Source organism: Ptychodera flava, chromosome 21 (assembly GCF_041260155.1).
Source record: "Ptychodera flava strain L36383 chromosome 21, AS_Pfla_20210202, whole genome shotgun sequence".
Taxonomy (NCBI): Eukaryota; Metazoa; Hemichordata; class Enteropneusta; family Ptychoderidae; genus Ptychodera; species Ptychodera flava.
In genome coordinates this window covers 3,144,307-3,164,065 of record NC_091948.1, presented here as the reverse complement: position 1 = coordinate 3,164,065, position 19,759 = coordinate 3,144,307, and the positions used below count along the sequence as shown (strand labels likewise).

At 38.6% G+C, this 19,759-nt stretch overlaps 1 protein-coding gene across 1 annotated transcript in view; it reads right to left on the bottom strand.

The window, feature by feature from the left end:
• The window catches only part of LOC139121103 (regulator of nonsense transcripts 1-like), a 37,236-nt gene that overhangs the window by 5,031 nt on the left and 12,446 nt on the right, over positions 1–19,759 (bottom strand). Inside the window, exons 5-20 of the mRNA XM_070685741.1 lie at positions 13,729–13,941; positions 12,979–13,151; positions 11,509–11,607; positions 8,083–8,191; positions 7,380–7,587; positions 6,787–6,857; positions 4,886–5,033; positions 4,391–4,522; positions 3,671–3,814; positions 3,157–3,370; positions 2,790–2,907; positions 2,288–2,587; positions 1,707–1,881; positions 1,256–1,343; positions 569–858; positions 20–136 (exon numbers count right to left, since the gene is read on the bottom strand). Coding sequence (XP_070541842.1) covers positions 20–136; positions 569–858; positions 1,256–1,343; positions 1,707–1,881; positions 2,288–2,587; positions 2,790–2,907; positions 3,157–3,370; positions 3,671–3,814; positions 4,391–4,522; positions 4,886–5,033; positions 6,787–6,857; positions 7,380–7,587; positions 8,083–8,191; positions 11,509–11,607; positions 12,979–13,151; positions 13,729–13,941 — 2,599 coding nt within the window. The remainder of the gene's footprint in view (positions 1–19; positions 137–568; positions 859–1,255; positions 1,344–1,706; positions 1,882–2,287; positions 2,588–2,789; positions 2,908–3,156; positions 3,371–3,670; positions 3,815–4,390; positions 4,523–4,885; positions 5,034–6,786; positions 6,858–7,379; positions 7,588–8,082; positions 8,192–11,508; positions 11,608–12,978; positions 13,152–13,728; positions 13,942–19,759) is intronic.

Genomic DNA, 19,759 nt, shown 5'->3' with positions numbered 1-19,759 from the left:
ATTTCAAGGTCCCTCTTACCTGAGAGAGTTCTGGCTGTGAGAGTCCAGGCTGTGACAAACCAGGCTGACTCAGTGGTTGGCTCATTGACAAGTGAGCCTGTGTCAGAGCTCCCTGCGAGAATGGCTGTGAAGTGTCCTGAAATGGTCAAACCAAATACATCAAGTGTACCGTACAGCTACCCAGACAACACATGCTATCATCTGGCTGAAATTCACTTGCAAAATTGTACTTAATCTAAATCTGTCAGTCTTTCCGGTCTAAAGATATGAATTGTGACAAAATTCTTGACTGTGATTTGTTCCAATAGAAAGAGTGGATCATGACATGTGAGAGATCATTCTCTATAAGATGAAAGAGAGTCACTGAAGGAGTAAGCGTTCTCCTCAGCTACAATTTTTCATGTGGCTATCTAATTATCAAGTAAACGTTTGACGGCCTTATTGTTTTAGCTCTACATGAAATATGTATTGGTATACAGCTCATACAAAACAGAATTTCTGACATTCCACAATTTACTCCAACAGTTCAACACATAGAGGGTGCTCTGAAACCAGATGGGCACTTTACCTGGCTTGCCTGACTTGGTACACCACCACTGAACTGCGACATGTTCTGACTGTTGTTGTAGTGGTTCTGGTGCCTCTGCTGGTGGCCTCTCCGGTGCGGGCCCCTGGCCTTTGGAGGGGGCCGTCCCCCCGAGGGTGCCATCTGGTTGTAGTAGGAGTGCATGGGGGGCATGTGAGGCATAAACATGTTCACCGGAATGGGAATGTTGGCACCGGCAGCGTGAGCCCTCTCTGAGCTGATATAACCCATCTGATCGTGTGTCTGGTAGTAATTGTCATATCGCATGTTACCTGTCAGAGGAAAAATATGGAAATGGAATAAACTTCACTGATTTAAGCGACACATGTGGACATATCTTGAGACGGGGGAACAGTAAGCCACCAGTGGATGCAGCTTCCAAAGTGAGTGTAATTCAGACTAAAGATCTACACAGTGTAAGCATGCCTAGATGAAAGTGGTTGATACAATAAAGGACACATAGTAAGTTTAATTGATCTAGTATCTGCACATGAAATAAAGAGACCAACAAACTCACATAATATTGTCTAACTGATAACCATTTGACTTCATGTGCTTGCTGGTTTCAAGAGGCAAGTCAAATTTATTACAAATATTTTTAAAATATCACAACGGATTGCATTATTATTACTATTGGCTGGTTCAAATAATGGATACGACAGGACTTACTTGATCCCATTCCGGATCTATCATAGGCACTTCCAGGAATCATAACTTCCCTGGCATCAAACATGGCTGTACTCATGAACCTGCCACCCTGCAAGACACAGTGTAAGCTTAGAAGATGTGCACCATGTTGACGGACTTGAAGAACAGTCAATATGGTTAAAGAGGCAAATTTGTGATAGAGAACATCACAAGTGGCCTGGAATTTTCAATTTGATTTGTAATACCTGCTTAGAAACGTTTACATCAAGAAATCTTGGCAGAAACCGCGACTATAATTTTAATACATACCACTTGGTATCCACCCCATCCCCCCTCCCCAACCCCATGTTGAACACCATGACTTAATTGTAATATGTTTCTTGTTATATCAGAGGCGGCCTTTGTAAACAGCTCCCTCACACAACAACGGTAATACTCATGACATTGCTACACAACAGCTCTAAATACTCACTGGGTTGGTTGTGTTGACCAGCTTGCGTGGTTTGCTGAACTGAATCATGCTCTCTTTGAGGTTGTTGAGGGGACCTTCCATCAACACCTTCTGTTCTTTGTAGTGGTTCAACAGATGGTTCCACAGAGGCTGTTTTGACAACACTTTGGGGTTGCCAACTATGATGTTACCAAACCTGTCAACCAAAGGGTATTTCATAAAAAACATGAGATATTTTCAAAGACGTCAAAATTTCTGCTGATAAGATAACTGGACACAACAAGACATTTCTAGTACACTCCAAAATGATGAGGAAATTTCAAGATATTTGCAAGCTCTAATCACATATTCAACAAAAAGTACACGGTATTTCTCATATGCCCTCAGTATGGTTTTGCTCTTCTATGTTTGACTGTTACTGCATAAAAATCAGGTGGCTTTATGATTTTGTAACTTTTTTCCGTCTATTTCTGACAGAATATCTTCAATAATGAAGTACACAGTAATCCTGCATTTGGTCATTTTATAGGTAGTTCACATTTTCAACCAGTACAGTTAATATCTAGCTATTCCTACAGTACAGCATGTAGATGTATACTCACTTAGCCCTGGTGAGAGCGACATTAAGACGTCTTGGATCGTTCAAGAAACCGATGCCTTGATGTTCGTTGGCTCTGACACAAGACAGAATGATATAGTCCTTCTCTCTGCCCTGGAAGGCATCAACGCTGGCGATTTCCACCTCCTGGTACAGCTTGGCATGGAGAGATCCATTGTGCTGCATGTACTGCACTATGAACGCCCTTTGACCCTCGTAAGGTGTGATGATTCCAATCTGCTCTGGTCGGATTCCAGACCGCAGGAATCTGGTTGTGATCTTCTCAACATTAGCAGCCTCAGTTCTGACAAGAAAAAGTCAAAATCAACTACCTATGAGTGCAGGAACATGGTAAAATAGATGAACTTTTTCCATTTTTATTAAAATTTGAGATTTTTTAATTCATCCTAAACAAAAACTGCAAGTTCTTCCGAATTCCTGCTACTTTCCTTTCGTACACTACTCTGCCTGGAGGTCAGAGGTCAGACTGGCAGTGCAGATCTTACCTGTTCAAATATGAAGTTCCTGAGCTGGCTATCTCTTCCTGACCAGTGGTGGCATAGAAAAACATGGGTTTATCTGCTTGAGGCCAGGGGAAGTCCAGGGCTTTATTGGTTCTCTCAGCTGAAAGGAAATACATGCACCAATAAAATAAAGAGTCTGGAAAAGAAAGGTTTTGTTTGGCCTTTTTGCTAAAACTACACACATTTGATTTCACTCTTGATTGTACAGTCAAAGGTTACAGCTATCCTATTTCAAACAAAGCTTATAAACTTTCAGTTTCACGGCATGTGCTACCTTATGAACCTATAACACAGGCAATGAGTGGGATGAAATTTACTGCTGGAAGACTGGTGTTGATGATGAACTTACCCGGTGTGACTCCATTCTGCAGTGATCCCTCATAGAAGATGTTGGATGGAAAGGAACTGAGAGTCGGGTGCATTCGGTACTGCACCTGAAGTCTGATGGGTCGGATTCCAAGCACAACGAGACGTTCAAACAGAGACTGGGAGAGGCCAGCTCTGGCTGCTTTCTTGCACATCACCACAGGGCCAAGCTGGCAGTGATCGCCGACTAGAATTAGCTATTAGAGATAAACAGAACAATATTGTTGTCTAGCTGTCATGCAACACTCAAGATGTTTTGAACTCACATGACTTACAGTGTAAAACATGTGCATCATTTTAAACAATTTTCATGAAAGAGAAGCGTAATAAAACAGGAAAATTCAAAATTGTCATGCTTGAATGATTAATTGAACAACCCTGTGGTCAAATTACCCCATTTCCATGATCGGCGTTGGTGTAAACAATACATGGACTGGACTGCAGCGAAGAAACACAGGGGGAATCAATGTTGTTTCTGCTTTTTGTAAACCACTTACTTGCTTTGCTCCCAGTACGACTGGTATCATACATTCTGGTTCAGTGGCCTGGGTACTCTCATCAATCAATATGCTGCGGAACCTGAACTTGGCCACTCTAGGGTCACCAGCACCAACACATGTACAACAGATCACATCAGCATTCTGGTGGGGAGAAAAAACAAATTTTGTCAACAAACATTTCTTAATATACTGCAGTTTCTTACAGAATGAAGTACTGCTCATACGAAATAGGTCTTACAAAACTTAAGTTTCTGTTAGAGTTGAATATTTTGCTTCTCTACTTGTCCTCTGTTAGATCCAATTCTCACCCTCGATATAATGGTTATATCTTATGGCCGATGGGCCTACTACGGAACAAAATGTCACATTCTGGCTACTTTAATGCTCTGTGGAAAATGGATGCTGATGACACTATGTTACGAACAAGCCCCCCTAGAACATGGTAAAGCAAAGTATCTGAAACTATCTAGCGTTATTGCAAATGGATTTCAATCAGCATACATTCTCTGTAGGAAATACACAGGCAGTAAACACACTGACTTTGGTGCCATTACATCATCGTATAAGAGTATAGTTTCAAAAAAAAAACTATCAACACATTTCTTATAAAAATCAGGAATCCTCTGGTGTGAATCATGTGTCTGGATTTATGATTACATTGAGGATTCTGGGAAAAAAGGCTTAGTGAAATGGCAAAGTTAACTTCCAAGAACTGACCTGCAGCAATTCTCTTTCACAGTTTCGTTTCAAAGTACGGTAGCGCTTCTCATCGGCACTTGACAGCTCTCCAGTCTCATCCTTAAGCTGTTGCAGCTTCTGCAGTTCTGGGAATGTCTCCATGCTTCGTACCTGTATAACACAAATCACATAGGTTTTATCCAGTGAAGATCACATAGGTTGTCGTCTAGTGAAGATACAGCCAGGACATCATATTCTTGAATGTCACACTAAATCATGGCAACAATCTTGAAAACATCAGAAAAGAGTTTGAGAATGAGCATTTTTTTTTCCAAGCCAAGTTTAATCAGCAGATTAACTGTCATGTGCCAATGAAATCAACAAAAGTATATCCTACAGTTCAATTCAAAGCGACAAATATAATTTTGACGTTGTAAAAAGAAAACACTGAGCACATCCATATTAAGACTACTGATGGGCACTCCACAATTCCACATAATAGTTTAGAAGAGTACAAGTTTTGATTTTTTTCACCTGGTTGTGAAGAGCCAGGAACGACACTGGTGAATCAATGGCTTCTCTGCTCTTGGCACAAAGACGCACAACCTTGAGTCCTGTGTGGTGTATCTTCTCAGTCAGTTGATCAACAGCAATGTTACTCGGTGCACATACCAGGACTTGTCTGTCATTAAAAAGACAAACATACATCATAAATTGACAGCAGAACTCACCAGCTCCCAATGTCTGACTTCATTTTGTTCTTTCAATCATTTTTATGATTTATTCATCAGGAAAGTGGCCATTTTTGTAATTTATAAACCTTGCAAACATGAGAACAGAGTAACAGAATGACAATGATCAGTGAAGCAATATCAAATTTTAAAAAGTACACATGAAGGAAGATTTTTAAGCAGAGCTAGACTTGCTGCCTTGGATCAACTAGCACTCTCTAAAATTCCTGAAAAAAGTTGCATCCCAATGCATCTTTAAGACTACAAAGGCAAGACAAATATACATGTTACAAATGCCTAAAACAGGGCTATTTCTGGACTTCAGAGAATTAATAGACTGGTGCCTACACAAGGCTTTCTGAACTGATACCAGGTTCTGATGGGATTTTACAGAATCTGTAAATCAACAGAGCCTAATCTGAAAGACAGCATTTTTGTAGTACAAAATATAACTGAAACTTGTTGAGCTGTTGGTGGGAAGGGAAGAAGCTCTCTAATTCAGGCTGGGAACATTCTGTTTACACAGGGTATCCATTTCCACGGCAAAGCTAGGAACCGGGATGTAAGGCTTCACTTCCTCGTTGAAAATAATGGGATATATCTCACCTGACCTCAAGCAATGCGCAAAAAACAGGAACTCAGATCGATCTTTTGCAACAAATTCTCAGAAATTGCAACTTTGTTCAAGTAGGTAAAATCCCTTCAAATGACTTGTTTGTTCCTAAATTTTTTTAACTGAATTCACATTTTCGGTTTGTCAGAGAAGCTATGCGATGGGTAGGTCAAGTATGTTTGGTTTAACATCACCAGTAATTCTTCCCCCTTTCTGAAGTTTGTTCAGTACTGGTTTATTAACATATCAGCCAAATAATATTCCAAATCTTACATTTTTACATTTGAGGTCAATTTTAGTCGTGATGTTTCTGAAAATGGCGGGCTCCGCTATAACTACCAGTGGAAATTGAATTACGTATCAATGTGAAATCAAATTACTACGCTTGGTTGTAACAGAAACTGCATCAGCACTACATTCCATTCTTTTGTCTATCCAATCTTCACTCATGCTATGACCAATGTATTATCACTACATGACAGAATAGGGGGATTACAGAGAAATAATAATTGTGACTGTTCAATGATCAAAAATACATGATTACATGTACAAAAGGTAATAATTGTTACATCAGGAATTTTTGAAGACAGTACATCAAGTGACTACAGAACCAGTGTTCCCGCTAAGGCTTATTTGCGCACTAATTGCACAGTGTCTCCGACTGCTCTCGCAGTGAAATTTCATGTCTTGCGCAACTTTATAGTCTCAGTCATTTCAATCTGTATTAGTTTTGGAAACGATAACTCAGGGCGAAATGTGCGATCTCAGCGTAGGTTTTACTTCCGCGTTTCGAGTTTAGCGCCCGTTGGCGGCGCAGTTGCCACCAACGTTCATTGTACGTTGTGACGTACCTAAAAAAATTAGCATATACATGAACGGACCCAGCTGTGAGGCAATCAGGCATATCTCAAGTTGCGCACACTCTCAAAACCTTAGAGGGAACACTGTACAGAACACTGCTAAAATATCTTGTAATCAGATTTCCTTTCTGGATTCTTGGCTTTTTCCTGTTACCATAGCTACAGCTACAATGAGATTAGACGGCAAGGACATTTGATAATGCCTGGCAGACTAGTGATTTCATTACTCACCCCATGTTCTGTTTAGCAAGGTGGTACACGATGGTTGCTGATGTGACAGTCTTCCCTGTGCCTGGTGGGCCCTGAGAGACAAATATTAACATAGAAATCACACAAGAGTGTTTACCATTATATAAAATCTACGAGTACACCCTGACCAGCTAAAAGTGATTCTGTGGTGGTTACACTTATGTGTGTATCAATGGTGCACACTAAGACTGAATCCAGTATGTGATAATGGCTGTTTTCAATGTAAAAGTATTAATTATTCACTGTTTTCACTGTAAAAGTATTTATTATTCACTGAGATTTAATTTCGCTATTTTCGCAGAAAAATAAAATCTGCCAAATTAAATCCCTGTGAAAAATGTTCAATAACAACAGAATCTATTGTTTTACTGGCAAAAACAGTGAACCGTCCATCCTGAGGGGAATGAAACACAACCGATGTAAGAGTCTGCACTCGGTTGAAATGTTCCTAAAAATAACTTTCTTCTGATCCTTCCAAGGAACAGTCTGTTATCCTCTATACAGCAGCTCTATCATCTACTTTGACACTATCAAAACCACTTAAAATTTCATCTCTTGCTGATTTTCCTCCCTACCTGAATCAGACTGAGAGGCCTCTGAAGCACAGTCTTTACAGCGTAGACCTGGGAGTGGTTCAGCTCAGGCAGACCAGGCGCTGAAAACCTCTTGGGCAGGTTGCATTTGACCACCACTTCCTCCACTTCATGTCCAAGCAGTTTGTGGTAGATGTAACCAGAGACAGAGGTTTCATCAACAGCAAAGGTCTTCATAGCACCCTGCATCCTGTACACATCAAAACACACAGCAGATTTCATTAGGTTAAAAAGCACTATACAAATTTTTACTACACAAGCTTACGTTTATTCAAACTATGAGGAGCAAACCGTCATATTTCTATCTGTTGAAATTTTATCTTTTCTTTGTAGAACAGAATAAGTGAGCAGTGCAGCTTAAAACCAACAAAACAGGGGACAGGTAACATAACTACAATGAGGAGTGTATGTATGTGGTTTTTCTTTTCTACAAGTGATTCAAAGGTCAACCATCGTCTTTGAGCAAATACTGTTCCAATATGTCTAAAATCTGCATGAGAGTTAACACATGTAAAACGAATTGGCTGCATAAATGTCAACATAACACTTGCGCATTCAATAAGTGTGTAGTCTAAATTTGCATGTGTACTTGTGCAAACACGTACTTCTACATGTGTATTGATGTATGTGTGTGTTTGAGCGCACATGTGCTTATTTCAATTTTGGATGGAAAGATATCACATACCTGTCAAAGGAGGTGGATTTCCACACAAAGTCAACCACAAAGTTATGGGTGCACTCCAATGGAGCACCAGCATTGCTCTTTAGTTCAATGCCAACCTCATCACCATAGTCTGAGAGTATACGAGTCAAGGATGACAGTAGACACGATACCTTTTCCAGGGGGAGGGAGTCACAATTCAAATACTGTAAAGGTTTGGAGGGCCTTGATGTTGTTTGCCACGATGAGGTATACATCAATGAGCATTTGTTGTCACATGACATGCAACACAGATGTTGGTTACACTCAAAACAAGAAATTTGGTTGTAAACATGAAAAGAACTTTAGTTGTTCGGTAAATGCTTGCAGTGATGCCAATTTTAAGAAAACATTCGCTCAATCTCAACATGCAAACTTTTACGTCACTGGTCGATGGGAATCCCTACTCCATTATTGCTTGCATATTTCTGTACAAATCCTCATTCAGTAAATGGCAGCTATGGACTGTCTCTGTGATGAATATTTACCTTACCAAGCAAAAGACATTCTGGTCTAATGTGCGGATAACTCCCTTTATCATCATGATTCTGAATCATTATTGACTTTTTTTAATGAATTCTCATTGCTCAAGTTGTGATGTTGTAACAAGTGATCAGAAAGCCTGGATACGTCCTTGGGTTCAAGAGGGTACTACAAAGTACACCTCCCTGTGATGTTCAGGACCATTCAACAGGCACACAACCACTGACCTGAGGGGCCAATAAAACATTAGCATCCCTAGGCAAGTTGAACTGTGCACCATAACTCAGCATCAGCTGAGTGCTGATTGGCTAAACATACACAAAACTCAGAGAATGGATTAAGCTATTATTTCATCATTTCACTTGTTTCTTGTTCATTTTTTTTCACCTTGGATATCCTGGAAAGACATCAAAGCCTGCTTATGGGATCAATTAAACCACCAAAACTAGACAGCTATTTTCTACCTTGGCTTTGGATGTGCCAGTATTTGCTCCTCATTAATCCTTAATTTGGTGTCAAAACAGACTACATTCTATTGAAGTGAGATAGTAATCAACACAGAGTATAGAAATCAGACTACCATCTTATACACTACTTTAAACATATGTACGGTAAGACCAACAAAAACTCACACAAAATTGCAACCAGGCATATCTATTTGATTGTATCACGAAACATGTTGATGTGCAGTTGGATGTCATAGTACTTGTCCTTGTGCCAGGTTTGAATGAAATCATTAGGTCATGTCCGAGTAATGGCTCTGGAAGGACAAATATTAATGAAACAAAATGGCCACCAGGCTGCCATATTGAATTGTATTGCGAGATAAATTGACATGTACTTGAATGTCATGTTGCTATTTCCTTATGCCAAGTTTGATTAAAATCGATTCAGTCCTGTCCAAGAAATGACTCTGGAAGGAAAAACATTCAACAACAAAATAGCCACCAGGCTGCCATATTGAACTGAAATACTACATAAATTGATGTGCATATGAATGTCATGGTACTATCATATGCCCCTTCTGCCAAGTTTGATTGAAATTGGTCCATCGGTGTAAGAATATTGGTTCAAGACCCGATAACAATTAAAATGGCTGCCAATCGCTCACACTAGACCATGCTGCTAAACAAATTAAAATGCATATAAAAAATCACAGTGTACAGTCTTTTTGCCAATTTTGAATGAAATTAGTTGAGGCAAATTACCGCTTTTCAAATAAAATAGCTGTCTGGCAGCCATATTGGAGCAATGACGAACTAAATCATCGTGCATATGTATGCCATAGTGTGTAGTCCTTATTCCAAGTTTGACACAAATCGGTCTAGTCATGTCCAAGAAATGGCTCTGGACAGACGGACGGACCATAGGTCCTCATTCTTGACTTTGTTGGCTGGGGACTAAAAAGACACTGAGGCTTTTTAGAAACTATAAAACCAAGCATCTGTGTGAGGATGAACATATCAGAGGAATACGGACCTTGCAATGAGTATCGGCTTATTGCCTAAGGCTTTTATGATTCTGACATTTAAAGTGATACATGATAAGATGGATACGAAGATTAACTTACAGGAAACATTAAAAATATGTCACGTTTTGACCTTTCTGCTTGTACTGAGCATTGGAAAAGACTTCAGTACAAGACAAATATATTACTATTGGCAAAAACACATAAATAAATGGATTATCTGAGATATGATTGAAAAATAATGTCTATACAGCACTAATGTAATACCAATATTATCAATGTACATCAAGTACAACCAAATCCCCCTATTTAAATCTACAATGGTTTGACCACACCGATCAAAATAATTGGGTTAGACTAAAAAAAGGTGGTAGCAGGATTAGAGGTAGTGGGATGGAATATCCCGCAAGGCACATTTCAGTTTGCTTGTCAAACAAACACACACTCAGGGGAACGGTAATTCAAACATCACTGTGTGAGCAAAGATATTAAGTTATTAAAATGTAGCTCTAGGATTTCACAAAATTGTTATCGGACGGCTTTCACAAAACATACAGTCTAAATTTAGCCTGCACATAAGTCAGTCATCACTTGGGGATCAGACTGTAATTGCATTTCAGCTGGGTTGTCAAAATTTATTAAATTCTTACTCTGGTTACCTAGAATGAATGACATTAATTTCATAATGAGTAAAGATTGGCATAAATTATGATCTTGTCACAGCAGAGTCGGCCATTGAGGCTTCATGCACTTAGTGAATTATAACTAACATCTTCACAAACAGAAGTTGATTGGCTGCTCATTAGCTAATCAACAGTTAATTTGCATTTCCAACGATACAAAAATACAGTTGAGCAATTCAAAACCATAAAATCTCTTTCATGCAGGAACCCTTTGCAACAGACAATAGTATGGTAACTTTCACACATCTTCAAACTATTCATAAATCAAAAATACATTCTTTATTAGAACAGGAGACAATGCAATGTTTTTTAGGTGAGCAAATAAATCTGAAATATTATTTGTTCCAACATGCAATTGAAGCTTTCATGAAGCATTAAGTGGCTGGGAAGATGTGCAGATGTTATTGCTGAAGGACAGGTGTCATAATAATGCAACTTTTAAACCTCTGCACAGATGCAAAACGCTAGAAGATTAAATTTTTTCTCATTTCCGTTGAGTGTGGTAGGCCATTCTAATGAATTCGGCAACAATAATGTGTGTACATGTATGCAGAAACTTCATTGTATAGAGTTTCAGAAATTCAATCACGATGAAGTCAACAAGAGAAATCTGATTGCTTTCAGAGTCCCAATCACGATTAATTTCTCTCATTCGTCTCAGAGTTACAGTTTAATGGTCATTCCAGACTGGGGCTACAGACATTCTCTCGGCAATGACTGTTGAATGGCTATTTGCCAGGAAGAAAATGATCTATGCTGAATTTTCAGAAAGGATACTGTCTGGGATCTTCACGACATGTCCAACTCCGGACCACGGCTTGTGCAGCTCTCCAAGATATCGGATGCGTAATTCATCGCCATGCATCAGCTTCAAATCTGAAACAGGGGGACAGGGGAATTTCATGATTAAAGCACAGACTAAATTTGTGCACTGGGGGAACAAACTTGGCCGGCACTGGCGAGATATTGCTGGTTTGACAGTATGTTTCAACAATATCTTTTATGAAAGGTTTGTGACATATGCCAGGTAAAATCTCAGAATCTTAGACTGAGGCATGATGCTTTCTTACCTGTCCAGGGTTTACTTTTTTTTGAAAAATCCAGGGCTCACTACAGATTTGCCCGATAGGCAATATGGCATACATTATCAAACTTTCTTACAACTATACTAATGACAGCACTTTCTATAGTCACAGCAACAACCTTTTGAATCCTTGCTTTAGTTTGTCATCCAGCCATGTTCATTTTGCCAAAAGCCACATTTAATGGCAAAGTAACATCCACTGAAAAAAGGTGATTCATTTGACATCCTTGGTACTACTCAAACCATCCCAGTAAAATCACAACAAGGGACACATGTTCTTTTTTTAAAAAAAAACCGTCAATACCGGGAAAAATAAACTGACGCTGTTCAACACAAATCAAACCCTGCAGTGGTAACAGCAAAGTACAAAGTGCAGAGATGTGATATTCACAAAAAAAGGCAAATGTACAACATGATAGGAATACACCGTAAGCAAACCTTGACGAACTCTTTCACCTGTTGAAACATCACAATTTTAACCTTCATCGTGGGAGCATTGGCAATTGCCGATTTTGTACCTGGAAATCTTTCCTTGATTTTAAATCTCTGATGAACACTGTTGGTATTGTAGCTTGTAGAGGATAATCACACTCTCGGCATACATGTCCTTATTAACATTTATTCCATCAAACCATTTATAAATGGCTCACTCCACCCGATGCATGAATATTTCCTGAGTGTTTCTCAAGATGAGGATTACCCAGTTGACGTGCAAAATTATCAAAAGCACATTCAAATCTATTAAACGACTATTCAAAACATGCTTGTGGAAGATGAATTTCCATGCTTGCACAACAGTTTGGGACTGAAATGGGCTCGTGCCCAGATGGTGTCAATAACATAGCAGCACAATAGAAGCACTTGGAAATCCTTTTTGTGGTCAACACATCATTAACACATATCATCTTTTAAGTGAGAGTGAGAAAAAAGTTAGATGCAACAATTAAAGAGCTTGAAGTGTTGAAATCCGAAGTTAGATGTAAGGTTTTTGTAGACTTGATTTTGATGCCATAATTTCAATATTTTTCAGCTCTGGGTTATGAGTGCCATTAACTGTTTATGCCTCTATGCCTCTGTGTATCAATTAATCCTACTGAAAGCTACCAGAATTCGTCTATTGAGCCGTGACATCCAAATTATCAAATAGTTGTTTCAGCGCTTACCTCCGTCACGTCTCGGGAAGTTGAAGTGTGCAATCCTCTTCTTGTTCAGTCCGATATCCCAGCGAATAACAATGTTATCTTGGGTTTGCGACTCTTTCAGTTTTTTGTCGTAGTCTGCTTCAAGCTTCACCAGTGGTCCAAATATATTCTGATACTGGTACGCATCTTCATATCTGAAAATTCAGTGCAGATTTGTAGATTATTTCAAAATGCTGTCATACATTTTCAACTCTCTTATCAATGTTCCCTTATTTCCAGTATTTTCTGTATGTTTTCCATTTCTTGGCTGGCTCAAAATAGAACATGATAGTCAAAATACAGCTGGTAAAGTCCCACCAAATTGACAATTTTGATTTTTGCTTGTCGTGTACATTTTTTTTAATCATTCATAGCCCCTTTAGTTGACTGAAAAATGCCCTCAAAGAGGCTTTGCTGAATGTTTACCAAATAAAGTCAACTTTGGCCGAAATATGAAAAGGGATACTTGAACAAATTGTGAAGTGAAAGGATAAAATTTTGATTACTAGTTTTCCGAGTGCCTGAGTATCTCGAAACAGGTTAAATTTCCTGTACAAATCAATAGTACCTCTAATCAACTAGGTATTTTATTTATGCTCAAAGCAAATACGGACCATGGTAATCACCTCTCTGATTCCAATGGCTTTGTAAGAAACTGTACACTGGGAAAGTGGTGCCATGGCATGTAAAGGACAATATGCATGAGATGAAACTTCACATGTCATTACTCACCTCAGTAGAACTGACTGCGGTTCCTCATCGACGCCAGGTTTTTCCAGATCTTCCAGTGTGGCGTCCGGGTTTTCCTTCCACAGCTCTTCCAGCTTGTTGATTTGCTGGGCTGAGATCTGGCGTGCTCTGAGCTGTTCCTGCTCAGAGGGGATCTTGACCAGCCATGACAGGAACTGCCTGTCCTGGATCAGAGGCTGCCACTGTGATGGATCCCTGTGGATCAATGAAACCACAGTCCTAGGTTGGTGAAAACTTTCTATGAATAAAATGGCACCTTTTGTGCCCATTTGCACCGAACATAGTAAAATATTTTGGAGAACTTTGTTGATGGTGACTAGCTTGTAGAAGTCTCTGCTTCTCCAGATATTGCACTCTTGTGAATATACAGTAGACACACCCGACAAAGAACGAACTGTAATCTGAGCACTGTGAACAGTTGTTATAGTTACAAAACATGAATTATGAGATATCAGCTCCTGTTGTGAAATCAAACACATTATTGTAACAAGTGATCAGATAGCCTGGACACGTCCTTGGGTTCAAGAGGGTACTACACAGTACACCTCCCTGTGATGTTCAGGACCAGTCAACAGGCACACAACCACTGACCTGAGGGGCCAATAAAACATTAGCATCCCTAGGCAAGTTGAACTGTGTGCCATAACTCAGCATCAGCTGAGTGCTGATTGGCTAAACATACACAAAGCTCAGAGAATGGATTAAGCTTATATTTCATCATTTCACTTGTTTCTAGCACTTCCTAAAATTAAATGTGCTTTTCTCAAAAACTACAGTGAACTTTTCACATTGTCAATGTTGACTGATTTAAACGCCTCCCTTGTTTCACTGTTTCAAGGTCCAACTATGCCACGGTGGCGTTATTAAGGCAGAATACACCTAGGAGACAGATATTCAGACTCACAAATTTTTACAATTCTTTCTGATCTACCACTTGAGGGAGCTCATTTGAAAGATCCTGAAGTAAGAAAATTTTCATTGTCTTAGTTTTTCTTTATTTGAAAATTTTATTTTTCTCCATGGACCGATGGCGGCCATTTTGAATTTCAAATATCAGTAAATATTAGGTGATTTGTTTCTCTTGTGACAAACTTTGCAAAGGAGAAACCTGATTTTTAATCTTGATTTGGTGACAGAATGGTGGACAGTTTAATTGAGGAAAGTTTGAGCAAAAGTTTAAGTATTTCACTTTTAATGGGACTATTAAACATAAGGCCAAAAAAATGTATTTGTTTCTGGTCACTGCCCGCATCATTTCAAAGTGTGTGCATCAACTCTTTTTTTTTCCTGTTTTTCATTTGCCCCTACAGAGAAAAGGCAAAAAATGTATCAAATTCCACCTAAAATTTAAAAAAAAATGCAAAAACAATCGTGCTGCCGCATCATTTTTGCCACATGTCAATGACCAGAAACAAACCTATTATATTTTTTTGCCTAAGCAGTCTCAGAAGAGTATCTGTAGTTTACAGACATAGGGCTGGATAGGACCGATGCTTCCTTGTTCCTACAAATACAAACTTATTCCCAAAAGACAGTGGAATGTTTAGGTTGAGGGATCAGCTGGCCAGCAAACATTCCCTGAAATGTAATTATCAATATTCACTTTTCACCATCATCTCGTTCAATGAAGTCAAAAGTCACGACATGGACCCCTCTGCCATATACAGGTTACACGTTGACAAACTCACTCAAATAATTAAGAGTTCATTCGATACAGAAATTTCATTCCCTCTATAGTCCTGACATGTTTCTGACGCAACGCATTTGTAGAAAATGAATTAATTTCAGTTCTGGAAGGTAGAAAAATACACTGTGACAGGTATTGATATCAGATTCTCTATTCTTTGCACAGCCTGCCAGATGCACTTCTAAGTGGACATATACGATGGTATTAAGATTCTATCACCACAGAAAAACTAGCTGGCAGGAACAACTCTACCCAATAGCCCTGTATTCTCATGATGTTATCTAGACAAAGGGGAAGGCCGAGAAGTACTGCATAAGTGATCTGATACTACTTACGGAGTTTTATATTGATATATCTCAACAATTTGTCAAAGTGAGTGTCCCCAGGCTGGAAATGATTGGTCAATCCATAAAAGTACATACTCAAATAACATCTCTTCGAGGTGAATGCACCTCGGGGACAGATATTCACTCTCAAACTTTTATAATTTTGGTTTGATCTACCCCTTGTTGGAGTTCGTTGTAAGGCTCTTGGAGTAATGAAAAAAATGTGACCGTCTTAGTTTTTAAAAATCGAAATTTAATTTTTCTCCATAGAGTTAAACCCCTGCCCAGGATTGGGATTAACTTAAGTGTTAAGAAGATTATGAGGCGTTTCTGTCTTCTGTCTTCTTTTGAAGTTGCAATCTTTTTATAAATATGTTGCGAGATTTTTGGATTAAGTCAGGGGTGCGTGGGGGTGGGGGGTGTTAATACAGGGATGGCGGCCATTTTGAATTTCAAATACATGTCTCAGTAATAGATAATTTTTCTTCTCTAGTGCCAAAATTTGCATGGTGACCCCTGATATTTATTCTTGATTTGGTGACAGAAAGGTTGGAAGTTTCATTGAGAGAAATTTGAGCAAAAGTTCAAGTCTTTTACTTTCGAGGTGCATACTACCATAAGTTGCAAGACAAGGTGAATATTCCCAGTGGATATGACCATCTTATACTTCCTTCACAACTACATATGCAAAATTAAAGGTAAGAACAAAACAAGCAGCCGTCAACTGTCAACATATGCTGACATGTTAAAGTATTTTTGCAGACAAACGGGGCCAGGCCACCACTAGATTGTACTCAGTGTGGCTATTGGTACACTTTAATTATAGTATTGCGACAAAATGAACATTTGACTGCACAGAACAGTGAGAATTTGAAAGTGACAAATCTTTGTGATATACTTAGTAGAAACTAAACTAGCATGCTACAACTAAATACAGAGTTGAAATTCACTCAACATCTGCAAATATATGTGATATAATGATGTGTAGCCTCAGTTGTGGCAGTAGTATGGTAGGTTCATGAAGTAGTTGCTGAGGCATTAGCTGAAGATTATATATTAGTTTATTATCATCATATTTGACAAAAGATGAATACATGAACATGTATGCATAATATGTAATATAACAATGAAAGATGAACATTACTTTTTGTTAACATAAAATCCTTAGCTGTGATAGTGGGTTAAAATGAATTAGGGCCCAAATGATGTATTCTCTGACTGTGTATCATTAACTTTTAGGAGTTGCTGGTACAACTCAACTGTGTAACCTGAGGAAACACCACAGGAAAGCAAAAGGTGACCCAGATAATCTGAAAATGTCAAAGCGACACACCTCCCAAGCATGGTTCATTAATCAGGAGTGAAAACTATTCAGAAGTCGGGAAGCTATTCCACCGTTGCAAGAGAGAACAAACAATGTTGGATATGGAAAAAGCTGGCAGATATGTTGGATATATTGGACAGATGGATAGATTCACAGACTATGTAGTGTAACCAGGCCCTTAACAATCAAATACATTCATGAACTCTCAAATTAGCAATGGTATAGTCACTATCTGTCTGTGGCTATAGCTTGACAGACTCTAGACCACAATTTTGCACCCTCGGCTATCACAATCTCCTAGAAGTACTTTAGGAATAGTAAAAGTGATTTTGGAAAAGAAGTAAATTTATACACTGAGCTCAGTTTTGACATTTCTTGATTTTTTAAATTTATAGTAACAGTTGTATGTCATTACTGGAAATTCTGAATATTATAGGGTTATTCACAAAATACGGCCCTGTATGGACGAGGGTTCAGTGAGTGACGTATTGGACTCGCCTTCGGCTCGTCCAATACGTCACTCACTGAGCCCGAGTCCATACAGGGCCGTATTTTGTGTGTAACCCTATTATTATACACCTCCCTCCATTAATCGTCCGTTAAAACTAATTCTATGGTAAATTTTGAAGGATGCAGCACGCGCGATATGAGTGGAACGCGCGTGATTGTTGAAATAAAATTGCTACAAACCCCTAAAATTGCGCGTCGCGCGTATTCGGGACTCCACATACTATACAATATACGGAAAGTTATTGGACGGTCAAACTCCCATAGGTTACGGCTGTAGGTGTATAATATTGATGATTAAGAATATCAATTAATGACCACAACTGCTTGGAGGCTGGTGAGATCCCTGTTCTGGACATCAGTCTCAAACATTTATAGAATACAAAACACAATTTTGTGCATGTTGACATAATAGAAAATTCAAAAAAGGGGCAAAAACTTTCAATGGTTGTTGAACATCCCTTGTTTCAGACTTTGGAAATGTGGCCAAGTACTAGTATATTCTGGGTACCCACTTCTCTGCTGGGCAAAAGTTGCTACTATGATGGTAAGCTTGTTTGAATCCTACGGGACCATCACATCGTATAGTATGCTCTCCCAATACCCTGAATCATTTGATAATTTTCAAGTTGGGTCAAAACCTACCTTTTTAAGTCATTTTATATGTGAGTTTTATACCATTTTAAGTCTTTTTATAAATGAATTTTATTTGTTGATCTATTTTGACCATTTCATGATTTTTATAAGCTGTTACTTTTATTGAACATTTTTACTGTTATCATTTTCAACTTTTTTAATGCCAAGAGCATTGAGATATGCGCTATGTAAAAAATAAAGATTATGATTATGGTTATTACTCCCAACTTTGCTGGTATTTGTTCAAGCTGCATAGCCCTTTAGACATCCTCGACTTGTAACCCCCTCCCTCCCCCCCTTCCCCCAAGCTTTCCACAACTAATGATGCTAGGCAAAGGACTTTCTGGAAATTTTCTGATGTCATGATCACACAAATTCCACATACAAAAAGATCATCAATATGGCAATATTTTGGCCACAAATTCCACTCGGAAAAAGGAAAACTGAGTGGCAAGGGTTGATAAACTGAAAGAGAAACCAGATATTGAGACTCTGACACTGATGGATGACCAGAGAGTGAAATCCACGCTGCAATCCAGTCAGAATCCTTCTCCAATGTCGATGATTGACTCTGTTTCCATTGCAGTATAACATACTAAGCTGTGACAAAGAAAAGGAGTGATCGTATGCCTCATAATAAATTGGTCAGTGAAATATGTCTGACGTCAGGCAATGGCTTTCTTTATTTTCACTAGTGTTATACCTTGTCCATATTTTTCATTTTCATTTATCATATTTGATCAGTATCCTTGACCAAGATCATTTGCATAACACCAGGCAACTGGCCAGCATTATGAGGCTTGACCTAACCATATCAAGATCAGGAAAATGTGTGTAATAGAAGCTGCCTGTGGTTTTAACATTTGTCTAGAGGGGGTGGTAAAAACTATTCTCTAATAGAAGCCACGGCTTCAATTAGGAATTTTATGGTACATCAAAAGGTGACCAGACTTTCTTGTCTAATTTTAAAAGCATGAATTGCAGTAGTTTCTTACTTCAATACAATAACCAGGTTCTCATTATTTCTGTTACAATATGGGTAGATCTGGTGAGGCCAATTCATTCATTCACAGAGATCACATTACAGAGACACAAATCAAAATTCTTGTTGTTTATCAAAACCATCAAGTACTGGTTTTTCTAATGAAAGAAAATGAAAGACTGTATCTGATTAAATATTGGTGATACAAATCTTGTATTTTCAATTTCTGGTTTCATATCAGCTTCATAAGATAAGATATCACAGACAAGATATATATCTTAGCAAAAAAAATTGGAATACTCCTGCACGTTGAAGATATAATTTCTGTACTGTAATTTACCTTTCACAAGGTTTAAAATGATAGACACCATTTTGCAAATTTGAGATAACTGTCAGTTAGTCTTTGAGTATTGTTTAGCTCTAATGAAATAGTCAGACACTTTACACAGATTTTATTGCAATCATGCCAAGGAAATTAATACGGCTGTTCAGGCAATTTGTCAAACACAATACCCTGTCTTTAATGCCATTAACTCATTAAATTATCAGAA